This window comes from Marmota marmota, unplaced genomic scaffold, assembly GCF_001458135.2.
Source record: "Marmota marmota marmota unplaced genomic scaffold, marMar, whole genome shotgun sequence".
In the NCBI taxonomy this organism is placed as follows: domain Eukaryota; kingdom Metazoa; phylum Chordata; class Mammalia; order Rodentia; family Sciuridae; genus Marmota; species Marmota marmota.
Window position 1 is genome coordinate 7,667,412 of NW_025999998.1, and position 26,749 is coordinate 7,694,160.

Here is a 26,749-nt window from a genome sequence, read left to right on the forward strand (position 1 = left end):
TAGAACCAGTAGCCTGTGAATACCAAGGAATTTTTTAGTCAACTGGACTATTGCTTACAAGCTTAGAAGTAAGTGGAATGTAGAATCAATACATTCAGTTGATGTGGAACTAGTTAAATTTGGATACTTGGGAATAGCAACTGCCCACTCTTATTCAATTCCTGGCTAACAAATTTTCTTGCAATAGTTCTCAGAAAAATTGTGTTGACTCCCTTTTACATTCAGACTATTTCTATACAGACATACATTCATTTAGAATTATTAGGAATGATATCCTGCCACAAAGAAAAGTTTACCTTAATGTATAAACAGTTTCTCAAGGTATACGGATGAAGAAAGCTGGTTGTTTTATGCTCATCATAGCATAGTTTATCTTAAACTATACAATAATTATTAATATGCTTTAAAAAGCTTTATTTGCACCTCCTTTTAGTGTTTCTATTCCTATAATCAAATGGAATTTGATTTGTTGAGTTTTTGGGGTTTTAATAATAAAATAAGATTACTTTATGCATTTCAGACTGGGCTATGAAAGCTAATCTTAACGCCTTTATTTATTTACTTTTAGTAATTATGTATGTTAAATGGCTTTTGCTAAGATTAGATTTCAATAAGAAGCATAAGGAAAATGTTTATAAATTGTTATTCATATTTCTTTCATTAATATAAAATATTATAATTTACTTTAGTTTTTGGAAGAAAATATGAATGTCTATCTGCTGTAAATTTTAGCTTAACTTATTTATAGAAAGCTAAGAATTTGTATCAGACTTTTAGGTACTTTTATTTTTTTTCCTTGGGTTTATATGCTTATGAATTTGGAATGGGGAAATGCTTTTTCTAGGATGAATGTTTTTAGTTCCCTGAAAAATCATTTTACCTTCTTATTTTTTTTGCTGATATGGTGCCAATGGCCATTTGCTTTGTTTGAAATTTTTTGTTAATTTCATTTCTTAGAACCAACCAATGTTATCATGTTCTTTAAGCATCATTCGAGAAACATTCTTTGAATATACAAGCAGAATTCCTTTAATTTTTTTCAGATATATTATAGCAAAAATACTTAATTTTGCTTTCCCCCTACCTTACAGCATGATTTGGAGTTTGTTTTTTCATATCAGTACATTGAAGACTCCTTATATTTATAAAAAGTGATTATATTAAAAGTAGCTGAGCTGGGTGCAGTGGTGCACGACTGTAATTAACTGTAATCCTAGCAACTTCAGAGATTGAGGCAGGAGGATGGCAGGTTTGAGGCCGGCATTTACAACTTTAGACAGACCCTGTCTCAAAATAAAAAGTACAAGGACTAGGGATGTAAATCAGTGGTACTGTGCCACTGAATTCAATCCCCAATACCACCCTTCGCCAAAAGAAAAGTAGCTGAGTTGTTCATCTATCTTACTAAAAGAAACACTGTGTTAAAATAATGATGGATTATTGGTTTGGGCTATATTGAGATTAAAAAATAATGTAATTACATGAGATGAAAAGTGTCTGTTTCATTATCATGTATATAGGCATTACTGAAAGAAAATAATTTTTAAGTTAGTAGTATGCAAATTATGCATAATTCATAGTTTTTATTTTAAAAAACAATTTTATATTCTAGTCAATCTCAATGATTAAGGGAATAAAACACTTCTTCACTTATTCAAGCAGAAGCATGTATCTCTCTTATGATCTTAGCATTTCCTTTTTCCTATGTCCCTTTTCCTCTAGGGCAATCTGAGCCATCAAATGAAACTCCTTAGACACAGTACAAATCTTCTGCTTCTTGTACTAAATCATAAATTGACTGAAGGTTCTAGGACATGATTTTTCAAAGCACTTAATAAAATGGGACTTTGAGTGACTTGTAGGCTCCATCATTTCATCTATATTCCATTCAGCTGTCAGTCAGTTCCACACTGCTCCAGCCTTGAAGCTGATGAGACCTAGAGACAGTAATTTTACAGTTAAGGCTGTAAAACATTTTTCTCCTAGAAATCTTGATAAACTAGAAGAGTAAGACAAACAGAATGACATGGCCTTCAGTCTCTCTTGAGTACAACCAATGAATTCCCCTGAAATTTTAATGCAAATGTAGTAATAAGTAATTTTATTTTTCAGCTATTTTAAACTTACATGGCATTTCAGAACAGAGGTGTATTATAACATTGCCAGAAATAGCTAGGAAAAAAATCAGGTAAATCAGATAAAACATGAAATGTATTAGTGGCAAAATGAAATAGACTGTTGCCTGTGAATAGCTTCTAAGTTAGACCCAGAAAGTTTCAGTACTGTTTCTTCTAATTTAATGGGGTACAATACAACACAAGGCCTATGACTAGTTATCACTTTTCTAATAGGGAATTTCTTCATGACCCATTATTTGTTCATCCTGCAAACTGTATGATTTGATTACCACTCTTTCAGTATGTATAATTCCAGTTCTGTTTATTGGCTACAGAAATTATCTGGTTCGTCTTAAAATCTAGCTACAGTGTTTAATTTAAACTGTGAATGGCAGTAAATTTCATGGGTTAAGAGTTTTATAATGTAACTACAGACTGTTAGAAATAATTTTAAACATTTATTTTAAATTTGCTTGGTGTAAGTTTTAGTGACTTTCTCATCTGTCTCATAAGAATGGACGGTGTGATATTTAATTGTGCTTTCCAAAGTACAGAACAGATGCAGTAAGGCAAGAGAAGGAAATTAAATATAAAAATAGGAAATAAAGAGGTTACAGTTTATAGATGATATAATTGTGTACCTACTAAAAATCATAGAGAATCAGATGAAACTGTAATGTGAGAGGTGACTGAGTTAAAAATTAGTATATGATAAAATCAACAGCTATTCAAGATGCAAAAAACAGTAATTTTAGAAAATTTGATAGAAGCAGAGGTCTTATTTACAATAAAAAACAAAAGTATATGATAATAAACTATTAATGTGTGTATAAATCTAACTGCTAAATAAAATTTTTTGAAATTCCTGAGGGACACAAAAGGAAACTTGAGTAATTAGAATACATACCATATTCTTAGATAAGAAATATCAGTATCAAATGTTGACTCTCCCTAAATTTACATAAGAAGATATTTTAACATAACCTCAATCAAAATACCAATATATTTTTTTCTTTGTATAAATAAATATATAAGAATAATAGAGAAACTTTTGTAAAAAGAAAAAGAATAGGGAACAAGCAGGGAGGAAACAGACAACTGCTTATGAAAACAGGTATAAAATTATAATTAAAGCAGAATTGTCTAGGCACAGTAATAGACCAACAAATAGACTAGAAAACTGAAATAGGACAAATGCATATAGGAATATAGTAGAGAATAAAGGTGACATTGCCTATCAGTGGAGAAGTAATAAATTATCATTAAATAAATGATGTTTTGAATAGTAGGATAAACAGTTTAGAAAAGAAAATTAAATTAGTTCCATACATTATTCCTTATACCAAAATTAAATTTCACTTGGATGGAAAATGTGTTTATTATTCTCTTCAAGTAGAAAGCATGATGTAAAATCCAGATGCTATAAAGAATGTATTCATAAGCTCAATTACATAAAAATGAAAACATTCTGTATAACAAAAAGCCCAATAAACAAAGGCAGTGTAGAAACAATAAAATGGCTTAACATGTTGAAACATTATAGTCAAAGGAGGAATTTCTTTTAACATGTAGACTACTTTTACAAATCCATAGAAAAAAATTAAAAATGGAGATAGTATATGAATAGTTCGTCAACTGAAAAGGAAATGAAAAATATAGTATGATTAGATACCATTTTTCTTCTTGTACGTGAGCAAAGCTGAAGAAGTAAGCCTTGACAAGTGTATAAGAAATTAGGCATTCTCAATCACTGTTGATGGGAGTCTAAACTGGTACAAGATTGGAAAGCAATGTGGAAATGTTTATTAAGTTGAAAATACACATATCCTTTGAACCAGTGAGTGTACCCTTAGAATTTATCCTACAGATATACACACACACTCACACACACATACACACACAAATACTGCATAAACAACTATATTTCTTGTAGTTACTTGTTAAATTAAAATAGTGGAAAATCCTAATATTTATCCTTTCTGTGGATTTTTCAAAATATATATATATATATTGTGTGTGTGTGTGTGTGTGTGTATGTGCGCGCGCGTGCGCGCATGTGTTACTGGGGATGGAACCTAGGGCCTTTTGCATGCTAGAAAAGTGGTTTATCATTGAATTACAATTCCTTAGTGTAGTTTTAAACAGAGTGAAACATTGCATATATACTTTAATGTGAAAAGATATCCAAAACAAAAAGCCAAAAGCAATTAAAAAATCAAGGAGTAATGTATGAGTGTGTGTAAATAAAACCATGTATTTGTACATGCTTATATAGGCACAAAGACATCTTTAGACATATAATAGATACATGTAACTAAAAAGAAGTGGGAGGTGTATGAATATAATATCTTAAGAAGTAATTTGTTATTTTTTAAAATCTCAAGCAATGTAGAAATGATTGTAAAGTTTATCTAATTGATCTTATTCTCCAAATGCATGTAGTTGAAATACCTTTTCTTCAGGTGCCAGTATTAAGCTTTGTCTATAAGGTGTCACAATTGAAATTAAACCTTGATCCAAAGTCCTCCTTCTTAAATGTTAATTTTATTTCATTATAGTTATACATGATAGTGGTGTTTATTTTGACATATTAAAAAAATATGTGTAACATTGTTTTCTCCATTTCAGTCCCCAGTACTACCCCTCTCTTCTCCTCCTCCCTCCCTGATTCCCTTTCTCTACTCTATCAGTCTTCCTTCTGTTTATTTCTACTTTAATTAATGCATTATATATAGTCCTTTTTTACACTGTTGAAAGTTTAGACAATGAAACTTGCACTAAATTTAGTTGTTTTTTTTTTTTTTTACAGCCATTCTTATTCATTATTTTGGAATGAAAGTGAATGTTTTGTATTTGTGTATTTGTATTTATGTATTTAGACCAAATTATTTTCTTATTTCATAGTGCTTACATTTCATAACACTTAAACCTAACCACTCCCCTCCACCCCCACCCCCCCCAGTGCTGGGAATTGAGCCTAGGGCCTCACACATGCTAAGCAGGTGTTGTACCATTGTGCTATACCCCAAACCCTTGGATTACTTTCTTTAGTTACTCATTCTCTCAAACATTTATGAGTAATCACTGTTCACTAAGCACTTCCACAAAAGGGAGGGTTCACCCAACGGACTAATGGAGCTAGTCATGGCACTGAAAGCCACCTAATCGTCTCCAAGGCAAAAATGGAAATCCACAAATAGTCCTCAAACTTTTGTTAAGTGATTAATTTTGACGTTTCTCACCATATTATTTTTAAAGGTATAAATGTTAATAAGCTATATTGTCCCTTTCGTCTGATAATTTTACAGATATTAGTTCAAGCATTCCCTAAGTTTCTATAGGTTTGGGTAGCAAGAAAGTTAAAAGAGAAGTACAAAACTAAATCCTCTGACTGCAAAAATCACCCTTTAATTAAATTGTCTGACTGCTTATTATACTACCTACCTAAGTAGTTATTGTCTAGAAAAGAAAAAAATTTGATTATGTTTTAGTGCAGTAGTCCTTTAATTTGAATGTGTATTTGGAGCTTTGGTTAAAATATATAACTGTGTCTCACTCCCAGGGCTTTTGATCCAGTCATTGTGAGCAAGGGCCCCAGAATTAATTTGCATTTCTAACAAGTGCCCAGATGATTCTAGTAGGTGGAGGACCACACTTCAATAAAAATCTCAGTTTTAGTGATCATATAGACCATACACAAAGTGAAAATGTTCTTAGTACTTAGATTAAATTGCAAAAGGCAAGGATCATTTGAAAATTTAACTTTGATCTGAAATCCTATAACTTAATGCTAATGCAGCAGATTCCTAAAGGTTATTCTAACCTCCAGGTGCTTCTGTAGTTGCTGTTTCAGAAACTAGTTTTATCATCACAAACTGATAATAGCAGCCTTATGAGGTTCCTGTGAGGTGGAGGAATGTGGGCTGGACAAAGTAATTAGAGAACATCCCAAACAACAAACAATCTTGGTTTCAACCTACCATCCCAAAGGTTTTCAGAACACATTTAGTTTATACATGTTTAGCTAAGTTGGTTTTTTTTTGCCTTAAGAAATTTCAGAATAGATTAAGGCATTAGAAAATTACCAAAATTTCAGATTGAAAGTGTAATATTTTAGAATTTTTCTCTAGATATCATAAAATTATCAGTGAACAGAAAGGAGAAGATTTTTACATAGTTGAACATTACTAAGATCTCAAACTTGTCTGTTGTAAATGTTTAGTGTGTTAAGACCAAGATTTCATCCTTTGCTACTTTCTAATTCAAGAAGACATGAAAAGCAAAGCTGGCTAGATGTGTTTTGGGGGGCATTCTGAAATTTTTTAAAAAGAATAGCATGTCCTGAATCTCTCTCAGTTAAATTTTTTTGAACAGCACTGTGGAGTTAATGTATTTACATAATGACTTAATAGTTCACTTGAACTTAAAATTTAAAGAGCAGTATCATAGCCAGAGCCTTAGCTTGATTAGGTGTGTTTCTCTGTGCATTTGCCAGGCCACCAGGGCCCCAAACATACCCTGTAGATCCTTAGAGGATGTCCCTTGATTAAAAGGGAGTTTATAATGATTTAACTGCTAGTGCAAGGCATTCAAAGTTTTATGGTATGAGAAATACCTTTACACACTGTATCCTCATACTCACAGACTCATATCTATGTTCATGAAAGCACATTTCTATACACATGTCTGCTTTATATATATGTATACATGTACATATGACTAAAATCAAAGTTCCATGAAATGAAACATCCATATGGTATACAATGGCTCTGTTTATTTTCTACTTTATTTAATTTCCTTATTTTTTTTTTAAGAATCGTCATGATATAATTGATTTTATAACCCACTGATGATTTGCATTTTACATTCTAGAAAACATTGCTTTTGCCAGGTGCTGTGGTGCATGTCTGTAATCCCAGTGGCTCAGGAGGCTGAGGCAAGAGGATGGCAATTTTGAGGCCAGCTTAAGCAACTTAGCTAGGCCCTGTCACAAAATAAAAAGTAAAAAAATAAAAATGGTCTGAGGATGTGCTCAGAGGTTAAACAAACCTGGATTCAATTCCCAGTACCCAAACCAAACAAACAAAGAAAACAACAACAAAAAACATTGCAACTCTGATTTGGGCAAATTGAGGAGAATGTTAAAGCATTATCAGTACCTGTGTAAGACCTGATTGTAAACTCTCCATTGGCTGTGGAGTTTTTTTAATACTGGAAATTGAACCCAAGGACTGTCTACCACTGAACTACACTTCAAATCCTTTTTATTTTTAAGACAAGGTGTTGCTAAATTGCCAAGGATGACCTTAAACTTGCCATCTTCCTGCCTTAGCCTCCATAGTTGCTGATATTACAAGATTGCACTACTGAACCCACCTTGGGTGTTTTTGTTATTGAATTTTATTGTTGTTGTTTGTTTATTTATATATTTTTTACCTGGCATCTTTAACAAGTGCCCAGTTGATTCTGATACTACTAGCTCAATACCACATTTTGAAAAACTTCTGTTTTTAGTGATTCGTAGACTAGACATAAAGTTCAATTTTTTTTTTTATTGAAGTCTCCTTTTAGAGCCTACACACACACACACACACACACACACACATATTCAATTTGAGATTGTCTTTTCAAACTCATGTTAACTGTGGTGGCTACATGTCCCTGCCAGCTATCACAGATAATTTTCCAAACAAAAGTCATCAAGTAGAAATATTTAGGTTTTCCCTTATCTGAGATGCAAACAAAATTTAAAACCCTAAAGTTCAGAAGATAAATTACCTAGAAAAAAGTTTCTGGTCTTAAGTGTATTCTCATGACTGAATTTCTCTAAAGAATTTACTATTCCTTCACAGGGAAACAGAAATGTTATTTCTCTGAGAAAGTGCTCACTGGGTGGTTAACAGAGTAAGTTGTATTAATAAGAAAATATACGTATTATATATTAGGATAATTGTTTTTAATATTAATATTAACTATGCAGTCAAAACTTTTTGTTGATTTGGAAGTTGAACACATTTAAATCATTTTCATAATAGTTAGCAATCACATTTAAACCCTTTCCTATTGGAAAGTAAATCTTATTAATAATAAATTACTTAGTAAGTTATAATTGCTCTTCATAGGATATTATAATCCACTCCTCATAGGATATTTTCATTAAAATAATATGAGATATTTTCACTCAATTTAGATTCATGTTATTTTTTTTATAAAATGAAAATGATATTGAATTTAGAGTGATAAATCTTAGATTCTGATCTCATAGTTAATATCTTTGTAATCTTATGAAAATCCTTCAATTCCAGAGAGCCTCAATTTTTTAATCTTGGAAGTGACGATAATGTTCCTTCCCCATACTTTTTATAGGTTGTTTTGAAAATCAAATGAGATTTAATGTAAAAAGGTTTACAAATCATAAAATATTCTAGTATTCTATTTTAAATCACTTTAATAGTTGTAAAATGGAAAAAAAATATATAGTGTGACACCAATTTTAATTATATTTTCATTTTAATTTATATATAATTATAGTTGGATATACAAATCTTGACCTTTGGCCTTTAAAAAACTTTAAAAAGACATTTAAAAGTCAAGAGAATATGCCTTGACCTATAAAAACTACAAGTAAAATGATACAATTTTCCTTCTGTCTTATTAGTAATGTTGTTGAATAACATGTTAATATTTACCTTAAGAGTCCTAATTGTGTATATAGTATTTTATTTGCATTGATGTACATACATGTCTATATAAACCACACGTGCAGGGAGGCCTTTTTTTTTTAATCCCATGTAAGTCATACAAAACACCAGCTCTTCACATTTTCTTGTATTTCAAACTGAAATTTAGCTTTTTGTCATTATCAACCATTCCTAAATGAGCTCTGTACTCCAACCTATCTTACTTATATCAGAAGTACCTGGGAATAGCATAGATTTTACTGAAAATTTTGTTAAGACAAAGAACTGAAGACTTAGCACCATATTGTCCAAAGCTTAGTCACACAAAACTACTTCACATTCTCCTCTCCAGTCTGTCCAATGAGCATTCACCATCAGTCTTCTCAAAGCTAAGATCTAAGATCAGTTTAGTCTCCTGTACATCTCGCACCATTCAGAAGCAACTCCGAAAATCATGAGCCCATCCATATTAGAAAGATTCTCTTTTGATAGAAGGCAGTGGGCAAGTATAAGTAGCACTGGGTAATGACAACAAGGAAACTTTCTTTTACAGTTTTTCTCTTTAAAAATATGCATGGTTATAGGAATAAGACAATATTATTCATCTCTTCTTTGAGATTGGGAAAAGAGAATACAAACACAATATTAATGAGTCTTCAGACCTCATTTGACCCTTTTTCTCTGTACTCTCTACCTCTTTTCTTTAGGGTTTAGGTGGGATTTTTCTAAGGTTCTTTTTTTAAAAAAAAATATTTAGTTTTTAGTTGTAGTTGGACACGATACCTTTATTTCACTTATTTATTTTTATGTAGTGCTGAGGATCGAACCCCGGGTCCTGCACTTGCGAAGACAAGTGCTCTACCGCTGAGCCACAACCCTAGCCCTCTAAGGTTCCTCTTGCTATACTAATTCAGGGTTGGATATAGCATAGACCTCAGTGTGGCCTTGGATATTTGAAAGCTTCTACCTACCCTTGATTCTAACAAGGCAGCATTAGTATTTTCATGACACAAAGGGTTTTCAGCCTATGGTTTGAGTCATGTTTATCACACTTAGTATCTTTCATTAAGTAATAGTATACTGTCTTGTTCAACTTCCTAAAAGGAGTTGCTTTATCTTTGTAAAGGCAATACTCTAATTATTTTTTCTTCTGAATGTGAAATATTACATCTCTCTTGCCTCTTCTGAATATGTCACCTTAATTTCTGAGAAATCATGGAAGACTCCCTTTGCTCTTCCTTTGCCACAAAATATGTATATTTGGTGTAATCAAATTGTATACTTTGCCTTACAAAGTATTTTTTTTTCTTGAATCTGCCCCTAAAATACTAAAGTCTATTTGTGTGTTCATGTTTTACCACATTTGTAACCATGCCACTTTCTATAACAGAAGCAAATTAATTGGTATGGAGACCCTTTTGCCCCATTGAGGTTAAACCAGTTATACCATTCCCTGGGATCATGTCTTTTGAGAATCCAGTGTTCAGTTGAAACAGCGGAATCACATCTGTATTTATTTTAATTCTTCCATTCCTACCTGGTGCCTCAGTTCTAAAATTATTTTCTTATATCCTTGGTGTTACTTTCCTCTCTTTTCAACCAAATTAAGTTACAGCAAAGCCCATCGGACGGAGCACAGGGAAGTTCTTCTACTCCCTAAAGAAGTCTTAGTTTTTCTGGATTATCTTCATTGTAAATTGCACTCATAGCTAGTTGATCTAACCAGTTTTGATTTTTCTAATTATGCTTTGTAGCATATTGTTTTGTGACATGATGTCATGAAGTCTTTGGTTTCCTGCTAATGTGTGGTCAGAAATCTGGCCTATGAATGTAGGTAGTTGTACCTGAGCTTTAGCTTTTCATACTTTGCCAGGCATTCTTTCAGGGCAGCATTTGAGACTTTGAGATGGCATACCATTCCTAAGGCCAGGAAATCTTTCATCAATCTTGATCATTTATCTGCCTCAGGGGCCTACCCTCTAACATTTCCATGTTCTATCAAAACACACCACAAATCCTCATATTTCAGTCTGCTTTTTTTTTTTTTTTTTTTTTTTTTGCCACTTTGACCAAAAGACCTGATAAGAGCAATTAGGGGAGGAAAAGTTTCCTTGGGGGCTCATAATTTCAGAGATCTCAAGTCTATATATGGATGACTCCATTCCTTAGGGCATGAGGAGAGGCAGTACATTATAGTAGAAGAGTGAGGTGGGAAAAGCACCTCAGGACATGACACTAGGAAGGGGATGGAGGGAAAGAGAGAGGAGAAGACAGGAGAGGAGAGGAGAAAGAGGAAGAGAAAGTGGTGGTGGTGAGGAGAGAGAGAGAGAAAGAGAGAGAGAGAGAGAACTCTGCTCAACAAAGACAATATAAATCCCAAAGACATGCCCACAGTGACCCATCTTCTCCAGCCACACCCTACTTGCCTAGTTTACCACCCAGTTAATCCCTATTTGCAGATTAATGCACTGATTTTATTCTTAATCATTTCACCTGGAAACCCTCTTGCATTATTTCACACAGGAGCTTTTGGTGAACACCTCACATCTAAACCATAACACCTCCTCTCCATTTACTGAGAAGTTTTATGGCTTCCAGCAGCACTGGCTGAAGGGGTCCCAGACTAGGCTAATAACCAGCATTAGATTTCTGTTCTCTTACAAATCCTGTTTTAAATGGTGAAACTGAAGGGATTTTAATCACTCCAAGTATATTGCCAAAGGTCTTTCTTTATTTTCTAGAAAAGAATTTAAATTACCCCCAATAATTATGTGTCCATAAGGCTGAAGTGAATATCAGTTTCTTAGCTGCTGGTCTACAGAGGAGTTTCGAAGTCTCACCCTCATCTCATCTTAATGCTCTGTAAGCCTATCTTTCCAGATTGAGTGTCTCATCCCAAATTGAGTGATCTACCATTTGCTCTCGGAGGAATTGCCATAGGTATTTACCTGATTATGAGACAAAATCCAGCACCACCATGAATTGGGTCCTGACTCCTAAACACCATGTATTCTAAGACAATCATAGGAAGAATGTAATGGTGACTCAGTCCCAGATGATTATGTAAATTACATTGCAACTGGACCCTGTTAACTTAGCTCAGAGAATTAATTTTTTTTTTCAAAAAAGCAAAAATATCCTCATAATCTAAAGTTTAAGGCAAAATTGAACAGTGTTTACCATGTCTGTTTTTTTAGTTGAAAAAAGGAGAGTAGGGGGAATTCTTTAGTCATAAAAATATTATTTGGCTCTGTACCATTAAGTTGAAAAAAGCAAAGATTTTTTTTTTAAATATTGAAAGAGAATCCAAGAGAAAGGAAAAGACAGAGAGATAAAAAGAGTAATGCCCAAGAAGAGAGATCACTGAGGCCTAGAGTTATTCTTGACTTTCAGATTGTCATAAAGATATTTGTTAATCTGTATGTACTAGAGTTGAAATTTCAATAACCAAATGATCAGTATTTTTAGAATAAAGATCATCCTGTAGAGAAATTAACTGGAAAACATTTTAGAATCTGTTCATGTCAATGGATTTGATATGTGTATTTAAAATATTCTAATCACACACTGATGAAATAAACACCATTGTGTTCATTTCAAGTAATAATAAGACACTACCATCCTTTTTGCCTCAGACTGTGCAGCTTTAGATCTCTAATTCTAATGTATATTTATATTCATCCTCTTCACTCTCACATCATTCCTGGTGCATTATCATAACTTCCAAATTGGTTTTCCTGTCCTGATTCTCTCGTATCCTATACTAGATTAATGATGTGAAGTACTCTCTTTATCAGATTACTTCCCTTTCTCAATACTTTTCAACCATGGCCCACATCCTTTTTAACCCAAGATCCCAGTCAAAATAGTGCAGTCTCTCTAACCTAATATATCCATCCCTAATGGGAAGTTATCTTCCAGTCAGTCTTACTCTTCCTCAAGCATACATTGTATCATCTTATCTTGTTTTCTATACCTAAAATTTTCACTAACCTGCCCCTATCAGAATGTCAGGCATTATTTGTCAACTTTCTACTCAACCACCACTTTATGCCTTCTCTGTATAACTAACTATACCAACAAGATGTGGTTCTTCCTTCCTTCCTTCCCTGTCTTCCTCTTTATTCTAGTAATAATTATTTAATTCATTTTGATTGCTTTTGATTGCTTATTGTATATACATATTAGTAGTCCCTTGTATATTGATTGACACATTGTGTTACTTTTATCAGTTTTTACTCAAGCCATGATGTATTTTGAGCTTCCAGTTAACAGGGCATTTTTTGAAAATTTTTGCTACTATGTCTTTTACTCCATCCTTACACACACACACACACACACACACATCTCCTGCCCTTTTCCTCCTCATCTGCATCTTTCAATCCATCTCTCCCTCTCTCTCCCCTTTCTTCCCACTCTTCTCTTCCTCCATATATACAACCACTCATACACAGAGCTACCATACTAGCATTGCTCCTTGTGTGCAGTGAGGTTTTATGATTCTTGAAATGAAATCACCTGACACCTTAATAATTTAATGAAGTTCCCACCATGAGTAGCAAGGACTGTAGTTGTTTTATACTGGAGGGATTGGTATTTAATTTTATTCTTTTACTTAAAAAAACCCTACAAATTCCTTGAACTTGAAACACTTTTAAATTCTAGCCACCTGGTAATCTAGCTATTTAATAATTTTCATTTCATGAAGCAGCAGTTATACAGTATTTTCATTAAGATTAGAAACATTTTCTCAGATAATATATGAGAATAGTGAGAATTGAAAGTACATAATCTTCACCAGTTTGCTTTGAACTCAGTATTTTAAGTGTCAGATACTGAAGTGTGCTATATTTTTTTATATTGGTCAACTCCTAAGAGTTGAATAAATATTTGCTCAAATATCTAATCCACAATAATGAAATATAAATGAATTAACTTTATCCTTAATGAGTCTTGTGGACATTTATTCTAATCCACTAACATAGCTTGTTTAGTTAATTTGTACTCCATCCCTCTTTTCCTCTAACTCCTACCCATAAATAGATCTTACCCAATGAATCTATGACAAAAAAAAAAAAATGGGATAATTGGTAGGAATAACATCCATAATCCATTTGTGGTAAGAGAGCTGTTTAATTCCCCATAAGCTAACAATATAAAAAAGTTGCCTCAACATTACTTTTCTTCCCTGTTTTTACATTATTTCTCTAACCTCTCACCCTTACTTTCCCTCTACTGTCATAATGTATTCCTGTGGGGGATAATCTCTTCTCATGCTTTTGTCCCTTAAAACTTCTTTTTAGTCCATAAACACAAATAGGACACATTTCACCCCTAACTAGCAGCACAATCCATTTTACCTAGCAAAACCCATTTTATGGCTTCATCTGAAAACCAACATTTCTCAAATATTCACAGACTTCCCTCAAAGCCTTAATGACATTGCTTTTTCTCTGACTGCTATGTATTCAGTAGCTAATTCCAAACTCTTTCTTCAGTCTCACTTACACCATTACTCTGTGTGAGAGGGAGACATACCCTAAAAACTAGGTTCCTTGTCATTTCTCAAATACATGTCCTGGGCTTTCTTGCCTCTTGACTTTACTAAGCCTATTCTTCTCCCTAGAAAACCCTTTGCCCCACTCTTTTCAACTAGAATACCTCCATCTTTTTATGTATGAGTACTGACTTCGTAGAGTCTATAATCATTGAGAAAATGACGGTAAATTTTGTAGGTGTTCTTAAATACATTTTTTTAAAGGAGAAGTTACATATTTTTTTAACACTTTCTCAGAAGGAGGCCAAAAGCCCCCTTCCCCACTAAAACTTAGAGAACGTTGTTTTCATTTTCATTTACCTTTATAAATTACACTTTTATTTTTGTTATATATAGCTTTGTTTTCATAGTTGTGCATTTATTCATATATATGACTACCTAACCTATCTCTCTCACTACATCATAATATCCTATACATTATGAGACTTTTTTTTAATCCTCGTCCCCTGTACACTATTTTATATGTTAGGTACATAATCACTTATAAATAGATCTCGTCCTTTAAAAAATAGTCAAGGCTATATGATCCTTTCATGAGATTAAATTTCTCTTCAACTTTAAAAAAATGAATATGATAAATACGTTTTTTGTTTTTTGGTTTTTTTTTTTGGTGTGTGTGTGTGTGTGTGTGTGTGTGCCTTTCTCAGAAATTCTTACCAGGTAGAGGTGAAAAAATATTCTGATTGTTCAAAGGGACAAAAAAGAACCAAAAGTCTGAAGGTCCAAGGCATTCTAGAAAGTCAGTCCACTGCTGGGGAATCCAATTTGACCCATGTCTCTATACTCCTTAACAGCCTCCCTCAAAACTCTTTAAAAACTGTCCAGAAGTGCTGAGGATATAGTCCAGTGGAAGGCCCTGGGTTTAATCCCAAGTACATAAATGAGTAAATACATATAAGACAAAAATGAAAACTGGCCAGAAATGAGAGGATCATTTCCTAACAACCACACCTTCCAGGGAATCAAATAGAAATCTGGGACCATCACAGTAGCAACTTTAAAATACAAGCAGACCTCTAAGAAAAAGATGTGTTCAGATCTTCTAAGATAAGAAAGTCATGGTTTATCCAACTTAAACTTGCTGCTTTACAAACCCAGAGCATGTACATCTTCCTGAGTGTTGTTCAGCTATTATAGTTCCGATAATTTTTACCTTTCGTTTAAACCTATAAGTCACAGGCTACAGATCATTGTATTTTTATTTATTAGACTGAAATATTATCTCAAAATTTCCACACTCAAACTTTAAAGAAAATGTAGGCATTTTAGCAAATTGCAGTTTGATTCAGTTCTTCTTAGAAGTGATTTCTAGTCACATGAATCTTTTCAGATGTTTTTAAAGCAAGAGCACTTATTGATTGCTGCTAAGAGATGTCATGTCAAAGTTCTTTAGTTTTACAGTTTAAGATTTTGGCAAAGTGTTTATTAACTCATTTCAGTTGCATTGCTCTAAAGTGCATCTTTTTTCACTTATGCAATATCACTTTCTTCTGTTTATTTTTCAAGTATAATGATAAACTATATTATTTTCTTATCTGGCAGAGAGAATGTTTTAGAACCAGTCTATATAGTTTTGTGATCTAAAAAAGAAAAGTTAACAATAGAATAAATTGTTTTATATAGTTTTATGAATTAATTTAATATTCATTTTAAGAATATTTTCTATAAATTCTTATAATATTCTGCTCCATATTACATTTTAGTATAGGGAAGAACTCGCAACTTGGTAAAGTAATATAAAATAAGATTAAAGCTATTAATTCCCAAGTTGTTTATAAGAAAATTAGATTTCATGTTGATATAATTGATACTGAATGTTCTATCTATAATGTGTTGTATGATAAAGAAAATGGAAACTTGGTAAAAAAATTTAAAAAAAAGACTTTTATAGATAACAGTTATCTTCTATCATTTTTCTTTGGGAGGGGCAGTATGTTAAAATTTTAAGACATTATTAATTTCCATAGCCAAAGTAAAGTGTCAGAAAGTTAACTATATATTAAAGCATTAAATATTTTTATAACTGCTTATACTAAATTGATGATGTGATCCGATTTTCAAAAGTAATAATATATATTTTTCTCTTAAATTGCATAATGCAATTTTAAAACATAAATGCAATGCTAATATTGTTAGTATAACCCAAAAACCACAGAGCATTTCAAAACTGTTTATTAACAGAATGTGCAATAATAATACTAGGAGCTGAAAGATAAGCTACCATTAAATATGAGGTTATCATGAGTATGGGACATTTATTATTGGCACTGCTACTTAGTAAAATTACGAATTGAGTAAGATTTTATTGTTGTTCATAATATGCTAAGATTACATGGAATAAAATTTTCTGTAGTTGCCCCTTTTCTTTGTTGGCTCTGAATTATTTTCTCTTCTACATTCCATTTCTGCTGTCATTTCTAATATTTCTGCCTTACTACCACATCCTAAAATATAACATAGGGGCCACAGTTACATATGAATATTCATTCATATGTATGACCCTTTACTTTCAAATTTTAATACAAGACTAAAAGAGGGATATATGGATTTCATAGCTTTCAAACATCAAGTAAGGATTTTTTTGTACATTTGCAATAAAATGCTAATGCATATTAAATTCAGAATCTATTGCATGATTTTTCTTTCATGACAGAATAGAACAAATATTAAATACTCTTTGGGCGGGAGACTATTTAGAGAGTGGTTACTATCCCACATCTTGAACTTTGAGTCAAGAATGTTTTCTCATAGCTAGAAAAATCCACCGGGGTTCCTACTCCTCAGGTCTCCATACTGATTATAATTACACAGTGTTCAAAAAGATTTACTTTTGTGATAGGGCTTATTATTAATGTGCCTATTTTTATTTTATTCTCTGGGGGTGGGGGGAAGAAAAGGGGAAAACACATTTAGTGATAGCTATTCATTAGCCACCATTGAAGAAGGGATTAAACTTTAAAAGAATCTATCAAAAATCTCTGGTCAGCCTTTTATTACTATCTTGTCTTGAGCCCTTTTTTTAATGACATCTATTATCAGATTGAAATGGCGATTGAGACGCTGCAAAAGTCTGACGGTCTGTCCACTCACAGAAGCTCTCTTCTCAACAGCCATGTAAGTTGCCTCTTCTTCTTGTAAACTAATCTCTTGCTTGTTCTGCATGTGTTGCTTGCTTCTAAATGCTTGTTTTGTTTATTTACTTATTTTGCTTCTTAACCTTCCTTTCTCAGCCCTTTATGATCCTTGAACTATTAAATGGCTATTTTGTACAGTGGAATATCTCAAAAAAAGTAGAGACCATGGTGGACAGCGTTACTAGATTTTTCTACTGTTTGGGTGCAGATACAGTACTTTCAAGTTAACAACAAGCTGTCATTTATTTGTGAAAATCAATTAATACTTATTTTTAAATGTTTAAAGTTTTCTAGTTTGATATTTATTTAGTATGAAGCAAATACTTGCAATCTAGATCTCTGTCAGAGATATAGAAACAGCCAAGTCTACTTGTGTGACTAATAAAGTCTTCAGTGGATAAAAAATTATTAATGACAAATCCAGTGGTTATCTATTTGAAAATGATTTATTTACCAGTAAGACTAACTATGGTGGATAGAATACAGCTGCATAGATAGACTCAGGTCCTAAAAATTAAAGAAAAGTGAAAATGGACCAAAAGAAAAAGTAGGGTTTTGGGTAAGCCATAAAGTTGCTAATAATAATAAAGACAATAATAAACATAAACTGCTAATAATAATGAAACAGAATTACCATTACTATTCTTGAAAAATCTTCACCATTATCAGATTCAGCCTCATTATGATACTGGTAAGTGTTAAGAAGAATGATGAGAATTTTGTGAAATGATAAATATTTTCATCAGTTGTTGGGAAACCATTTGAAAATGCTGATTAAAAAATTACTTTGTTAAAGGTGATTTCTGAATACATCAAAAAAGTGAATAGAACTATGATTTAAATCTATGTTCAATAAACCTGTTAAATTAATGTTAGTGACATTTTAGTAAGAATTACAGTTTGTCTTCCTAATTGATGATGTGTTCTTAAATTTAGGGATGAAATTATTATGATTTCTTAATTCTTCTGTTGCTGTGATTGAAAAGTTTAAAATCTGGATCACCTACATGAAGTAATATTTTTTCAATAAACCTAAAACCTTTAGTTCACAGAAAATATTTTCGTTATGCTTTTTAAGTATTTGAACTTTGAAACATGTAAATTTTAAATTCCCAAAATAACACTACCTCCTTATGTTCTAACACATTTGTTTTTAGATGGGGTATTTTGTCTTGTTTCTTCTTCAAGGGAAAGTTTCCTGGCAAACAAAAACAAGTTAGCCAACTTGGAAGATGCCTGTAATATTGATGAAAATTATACTTACAAATTTAAAATTCTAGCATATATTTTGGTGTTTCTGAAATAGTTTAAAAAGTATTATTTTCCCCTTTCTCTAAATTTGTGCTCTTTTATGTATTTTATAAATATATCCCTGCTATAATATCATGAGTGTGTAGTTGTGTTAAAGGCTAATTTACTATATTCTTTTAGGCTGTGCATATGAGGGGAGGGGTGATAACCAACTGGTATTTGTCTTTAGAAAATGACAAGTGAAATGAAACTGTTTCTTTGAGTCAGAAATGTTCCAAGAACATTAGAAAAAATTAACAAAAACCCTGAAGTTTCCAGTTGTTCCTTTTTCAACTTTTAGACATCTAGTTGTGTTGTGCTTATTTAATATTCAATTGATGTTTCACTTTTATTAGAAACATAGTATATTAAAATATATGATGTGCTTAATTTTAACTCTAAAGTTTAATTACCTAACTCAATTAGTATTTTAATGAACAATAATATAGGTATAAAGATATGTTTTTGTTTATTTTTTAATTTGTTTGAGACTTTTCAAATATATTGTAGTTTTCAAAAATTATTTTTATCTTGTTGAATCTGTGAACTAATAGTTTGTGTTAATAAGTGTGAATTAAGCCATATAAACAGTAGACAACTATTTATTAATCGATGGCATCATATTTTTTTTATTATATAGTATGGCAAATCTTCCATACTTTAACTGCCCAAGGCATTTCAATATTTAGAAAGGAACCGGCACAAGTGTCACTAATGTAGTGATAATCTTTGTCTAGCTAGCCTGATTCATTTGTATCACACCTCTGAAGTATAGTGAAGTTCATTCAAAACCACATTTATCATTAGGTCTTTAGAGATACAAATGATTTCTACAGATGGTTTGTTAACAGTAGAAACAGAATCAGTGCTTTTGTTAACCAATGCAGTTAGTTTCTCCCTGAACATAGAAAAAGATCCTGTTGTCTTTTTGTCCTTGGAAAGTTAACATGCTCCTGATTTTTATTAGATTTATCCAAACAGCTGGAGTAATCTGCATGCCCTCTAGTTAACCTTGGAAAGAATGTTTTAGATTCTGTGAACTTTTTGGTGATTTTTCTGTTAAATAAAATTTTTTTTCATTGGAAAATTATTTTAAAATATTGTTAATATGTTAAATGTCAAACTATGTTCTTTATTCTTCACTAATAGGATATAATATAGAATTATTTGAGGTTTGCGTGATTCTTTAAGGTAGAGTTCAGCTTAACAATGATGAAGTCTTCAATTTCTCAGTTTCTAAAAAGTATTAATTTTATTAAGAAAAAATTTGTAGGAAATTATCACTAATATGTATCCCATATTTACTAGTATCTAAAGAAAAGTGTGAATCATGACTCTTGAACTGAGAAGTCTTCTCATTCTATTTTGGGATATGGAGTACAAAGGATTTCCTATTTTTTTCTTTATACATTTGATTATTCACAGTAATTAGAAGACTCTTATTAGGAGCAAATTCAGTGAATCCTGATAGTTTGCTTTGCTTTTCACCTTTCTTTACACACATTAGGAGATGGGTGGGACATGAAATTTTATATCCCATTTTTAGCATATTCTTGAGTGTTTATACTGCTGATCTGTTTTTAATATTATACTATTATCACATTGATGAAAACGCACATATAACCTATTCATTTTGTATACTAATGTGATGAGTACAGTTGTACTATGTGCAGTGCCTTATTCTACTAACAATATTAACATGATGGCAGTTATTTCAGTACTGGTGTTTTATAGAATGTCAGTAAATGTTTGTTGGCAAGAGAAAGTTCTAAGGGACTAAGGATTTTGTATATTTTGTCTACCAAGACAGACTGTGCACCTAGACCAGTACTAGACATCATGAATGCTCATTAAATACTTGCCAAATGAATGAATACTATAAATAATAAAAGGGAGCAGACCTTATCTTACCTGTAGTGTTCTAGAATGACTGCTAGTCCTATGTTTATTTGGAGACTCATATGCATTGTTTTCTAAGTGTTCTTCAGTAAGCATATGTGTGAGCATTGTTGATAGAGGGTGGCCTCTTCTGATATACTAAAGAAAAATATGTGGTCACTCTATCATTTTTCTATGTGTAGTCTTTAGTTTAAATGTAGACAACTTTTTTTTTCTTTAAATAATCCAACCTTTAAAATGTTGCAGTTAATAGTGACATCATTTATCTCCTTATATTTTAGAATGGTTCTTTTTATTTGGCTTTATAGAATTCTCTTTGTACAATATCTATTTAAATATTTTTATTTCTAATTAATTTCTAATTTTTTGTATGTGAAAGTGCTACCGATAAAGGATATATAATTTGACTAAATAAAAATAGAATAACTCTTTAAATTGCAGACTAAAGTTTATTTTATACTCCAACTTATAATAAATATAAATTAGTATTTAATAGAAATATTGCATCCAATTTAGGATAGATTATAAATTTGAAGTCACAAATATTCATTGTTTCTAACTTTCACATTATGTTCTGAGATATATATTTTAAAAATTTCATTTAAAGCATATTAAAAGCTGCATTTATTTTATATATTTTTCACATTCTATCAAATAATTATTTCATAAGTTTGATGAGTTTAGCTAACAAAACATTCAGTTCAAAGCAAAACATTGTTTTTTACTTATTATCTCTTGACTTTGCTGTATTATAAATATATATTGTTATGGAAATAAGTCCTTTCTGATGCATTTCATCATTGAATTGAACTTAAAGTAAATCCTAATGGATAATCTGGGATAAAAAATCCATTTGGGATAAAATGCCAAATGTTACATTTAGATGTTAAATGGGTAATGCAATATTTATTTATTTTTATTTGTCAAACAGTATTTCCCTTTAGGATAAATAGGAACTGTTCATCTTCTTTAGGATGCCCTGATCAATATAAATTAATGCAAGGGCTGAAAGATCCCATTTTCTTGGTTTCTACCCTAAAACAAGTATATTTTAGTTCATTAGTAGAACAATCAGATTTTAAAGATAAAGTTTAAAAGTTTCCATATTTTATGGGCTTTTAACATCATAAATGTAAGCATTTGCAAGTCATTTTACAAAAGAGTAAAAGAAATGGTAACCATTTAGTTCTAAATTACTAAATGTTTAAGAGCACTGAATTCTAAGGTCCAAATGCATTGTGTTAAAGAGAAAACTACAGGAACAATGTATCATATAAAAGGCATTAACTTCCCATGGGTAGCATGTGGAGCACATGCCTTCAGGTTAAATTTAAATTTACACAAAAACTTGACTGCTAAGTTTCTCCAATAATAAGAATTATTGGGATAATTATTATATATATAAAATTATTGGGATGCTTTCTAATACTATATTTTATACTCAAGGTTTGTTATTTAATTTCATCACTCTTTCAAAACCTGAAAGTTAATTACTGGTATATAGAATTGAGATTATAATCCCCAACTATATCTCAAAGTCTTATCTGTTAAATTCCAAATCAGTTTCTGTGTACACAATGAGTTTCTAAGAGATTACTCCTCTCCCAGCAGCTGGAAGAGTGGTTGGCAGGATTTCTAGCTGGAACCCACAGGGCTGCAGAAGAACCTCCTCTATCCTTGCAGAGTGTTTATCTCCACTTGCCCTCTTTCTGCTTCTTCAAAGTGCTCTCTAGGTTTCTGGCAAGGAATGTAATTCTTCCATTTGAAAAAATGGATTAGGAAAAAAAATGTAGTTTTGCTACTATTAGAGTTATAGTCATCAAAATACCTATTCACATGAAACTTTTCATAACAGCTAGTCTAGATTATCATAGATAAATCAAACTCAGATTTTAAAAACTGGTTTGGGAAAAGAACTTTTAAGAATATAAGGTATGTAAGAATAATCAGTTTACAGAATACCCCAGATATTTTGACTTGCTTCAACATTTCAGAATGCTGCATAGCCAATCCAATGAATGCTTCATTTTCTCTGAGTCATTCATTTGAGATATGAGTAATATAATTTAGGCTTCTAAGTAGTTTATGCCAACTTTTGCTATAATTATCTCACTATCTCTGTGAGAAGTTTTATTTGATTAATATTGATCTGATTAACTCAGATATTCACACACACAGAGAAACCAAACATTGAACTCAAAATTTTCTATATTGAACTTTAATGTTTGCACTAGTTTCTTCTTTTATAGAAAGCAATTTATGGGGCCGGTGTTGTGGCTCAGTAGTAGAGAGCTTGCCTAGCATGCGTGAGGCACTGGGTTCGATTCACATAAAAATAAAAACAAATAAAATAAAGGTATTGTGTCCATCTACAACTAAAAGGAAAAAAGCAGTTTATGGAAGTACTCTTCAAATATTTTATTATTCACTTATTCTTTTTGTTTTTTCAATTTCATAAAAATTTTTATCTGCAAAATAATTCTGATGATGATTATGAGAAATTAATAAGATCTGATTCAGATATTTGTCTTTGTTTTTAAGTAATTAAATGTTACAAGAAGACTAGTATACAATTAAGACAGTTTGAAACATTTTCATTTGTATTTAAGAAAATAATTTGTTACTTTATATCAAATTAAAATTATTTGCATTAGATCTATTTTTATAAATCTAAGTTATTTTACAACTTGGTTATAAAAAGTATATTCATATTGTAAAATTAATTATTCTATTTCTGGAAAAAACTCTCAAACTAAGGTTGGTTACATATTTGTCCTCTATCTGTTCATTAGCAAGGAAAAGAATTCTGATTTCTTAACTCATTCCTAATCATACTGTTGTGTCTTTGACAACATTATTACATAAAATGGTATTTTCACATTTTTAACTTACATAGATTGTGTATCACATGCTTTTGGATGTGGGAACTTGGTTAGTTTAGTCAAAAAATATTGCTATTTTTCAAAAAATATTTGCATGTTTTAATATGTTAAGAGTACTAACAGAAAGCAGTCACCTTGCTCTATGGAGTATATGGATACAAAATTAGAGCACTTTTAGGCAATATTGCTCAGTAGGGCTGCTCTAGGACCAACATTCTTTCAAGTCCTAATCATTTTAATGAAGCATGTGGATGAAATATATGAGTCAGGTTTGTATTACTTCATTTTTTGTAGTCTCCCTCAGTTGGGTTCATAATTAACAAACTCTTAAAAACAAAAAACAAAACAACAATAACAAAAACAAACAAACAAAAAACCAAGAGGCATGCTAGCCCACTGTTATAGACAGAATTCTGGTTCAAGCCTTAATAACTTTAATCTTCTAATCAGGTTACCTCCTGTCTTTTACACTATATGAATATGTATAGTGAACCTATTTTATATGTTGTTTAGAATACTCAAAAATCACGTTTAAATGACCCTGGAAAATTTGTTGATGTTATGGTTATAGATGATTCATATGAAAAGAATTCTTTTTAACTTGGAATATTTTTCTGTCAATACAAACATGAAAATTTATCTTGTATAATCTTTTCAGAGTTTTACATTGGAGGGTTGTATACATTACAGAACTAATACATATGTTTAAGTGTACATATTCATATGCATATGTGTTCCATAGAGAACTGGAAGTCTTTCTGAATAGAATACAAATTTTATTTTTTAAAGTGATCTGCTCTGTAAGCTCAGTGGCTACATTTTCTAAGCCAACAGTTAATATGGATTTAATGACTTACATTTGATTACATAAGCGCAATATTTGCAATTAACATGATTCTGAAAAATTCAATTAATTTTCATGGTTAAAAGCAATACTGAAAATATTTTAAATAATTTTTTCTTAAAAGTCTGAAAGTTCAAGTTCTCATTTTAACCACAGATCTTAAAATATGTAAGCAAAATGGAGAAATAAAGCGCTTTAACTTATTTAAATGTCTATTTCATCATTTATAACATTTGACTCTAAATTTCTACAGAAGAAGTGAGATTAAATTCATCTTTTTATCAGTGGATGCCTACCACATTGTTTGGGTTGTCACTGGCGCTAAATAAAATGAATTATTTTATTTCCATAATTTTAATTTAAATGATATTTCATTTTAAATATTAATTGTTTATTTTACCTCTTATATATGTCATGGAAATTTTTTTGAGACAAGTAATATGAAATATTTGCTGCTTTTGTGGAACTGTTGTTCTAGTGTATTTAGGAAACTTGAGTTTGAAACCATGCTCAAGCATCAAGAAAATGTATGACTTTAAGAAAAATTCTTTAAGTCTATTTTACTTCTTCTTTCGTAAGAAAGTAAATAAACAAATGAAAAATTTAATTTTGCTGAAGTTGAAATGTTACTGGATAAAATTTTCTAAAAGTTCTATATTCTAAATTCTGTACTTTAAAGGTATTTTTCAAAAAATACAGGATAATGCAACTTTAAAATGTGAATTATAGGTTGAAAATATTGCTTTACTACATGTCATTGTCATGTGCCTTCTAAAATTATGAAAAAACACATTGAGATAGAAATACTCATAATTATAAAACCAATTTTTTTCATTTTATATAAGTTCTTTGCCAATGTCTCATGAGTTTCTTTCCCTTTTGGGAAAGAATGAGTGAATTTTGTCCTTTCTGTTTTCAGAATTCATCCCATTATACAATGTTATTATTTTATTATCTAGTGGTACCTTGAGATAAGTAAATTATAATTCTCTAAAAGTGAATAGACTCTTTTTTTTAGAGAGAGAGAGAGAGAGAGAGAGAGAGAGAGAGAGAGAGAAAGAGAATTTTTTAATATTTATTTTTCAGTTCTCGGCGGACACAACATCTTTGTTTGTATGTGGTGCTGAGGATGGAACCCGGGCCGCACGCATGCCAGGCAAGCGCGCTATCGCTTGAGCCACATCCCCAGCCCGTGAATAGACTCTTAATATAAAACCTCATACAAAGCAGTTTGCTGTTCATGTATTGTAACAAACCAACATGAAAGACACATTAGGTACCATGCTAGCAGACTTAGTAATGTGTTTTTTTCTATAACAATTAGAAATTTTATTTATGACTGATTAACTAGATTGTTTGAATTTTCTGAAGAAATATTTGTCTTCAGAATTACAAGTAATACAGGGAAAACTAGTATGTCTCTATATATGCTTGACTCTGTGAAGAAAAGGATATTGTCTAAGATGAAAAATGATGTTCAGCTATTTATACTGTTTCTGGAGGTTTTTAAAGCCGGTTCTCTTCAGTCTCTGAATTTTAGCAGTTTACTCTTAGATTTAATGAAGAACTTTCAAGTATTTTTGCATATTGTGTTTGCAGTGGACTGGAGAAATTTTACAAACTGTATGACTTCTCTGTTTGCTGTGTCTTATTTCTACTAGCTCCAGTGGCTGTTGGACAATTATGAGACAGCAGAAGGAGTGAGCCTTCCCAGAAGCACTCTGTATAACCACTACCTTCGACACTGTCAAGAACACAAACTGGACCCTGTCAATGCTGCCTCTTTTGGAAAACTAATAAGGTCAATTTTTATGGGGCTGCGAACCAGGAGATTGGGCACTAGGTTAGTACTGAAAAATAAAGTCATAAACTTACTTCCCCTTTTCAAATTACAGCAGTTTTGTGAATTGTTTGAGCAAAAGTACTTGATTACAGGAATACATAAGGGAAAAATATAGATTAAGAAAAGGAAAGTCACTGAATACTACCAAGCCAGAATGATATGCTGTCCTAAACACTGAGTGAGCAAAGCTTTGAGAACATTTGATTTTCAGCCTACATAGAAATTAACTGACTCAGGAGGGTGAGGTAGGAGGATCACCAAAGCCAGCCTCAGCAATTTAGAGAGGCCCTAAGCAACTTAGCAAGACCCTATCTCAAAATAAAAAATTAAATGGGCTGAGAATGTAGCTCAGTGATTAAGTGCCCCTGGGTTCCATCCCTGGTACCAAAAGAAAAAAAGAAAAACATTAACTGTTAATGCAAGGCTTGCACATGATATTTTAAAAATCAATATGTGTCACTTATTTTTTTAAAAAACACTGAAGGTTTAGTGTTTGACATTGT

The 26,749-nt window shown here is 31.6% G+C and overlaps 1 protein-coding gene across 1 annotated transcript in view; it reads left to right on the forward strand.

Moving 5' to 3' along the window:
• Nucleotides 1-26,749, forward strand: part of Rfx3 (regulatory factor X3) — a 211,380-nt gene that overhangs the window by 104,180 nt on the left and 80,451 nt on the right. Inside the window, exons 6-7 of the mRNA XM_048806776.1 lie at nucleotides 17,394-17,468; nucleotides 26,065-26,246. Coding sequence (XP_048662733.1) covers nucleotides 17,394-17,468; nucleotides 26,065-26,246 — 257 coding nt within the window. The remainder of the gene's footprint in view (nucleotides 1-17,393; nucleotides 17,469-26,064; nucleotides 26,247-26,749) is intronic.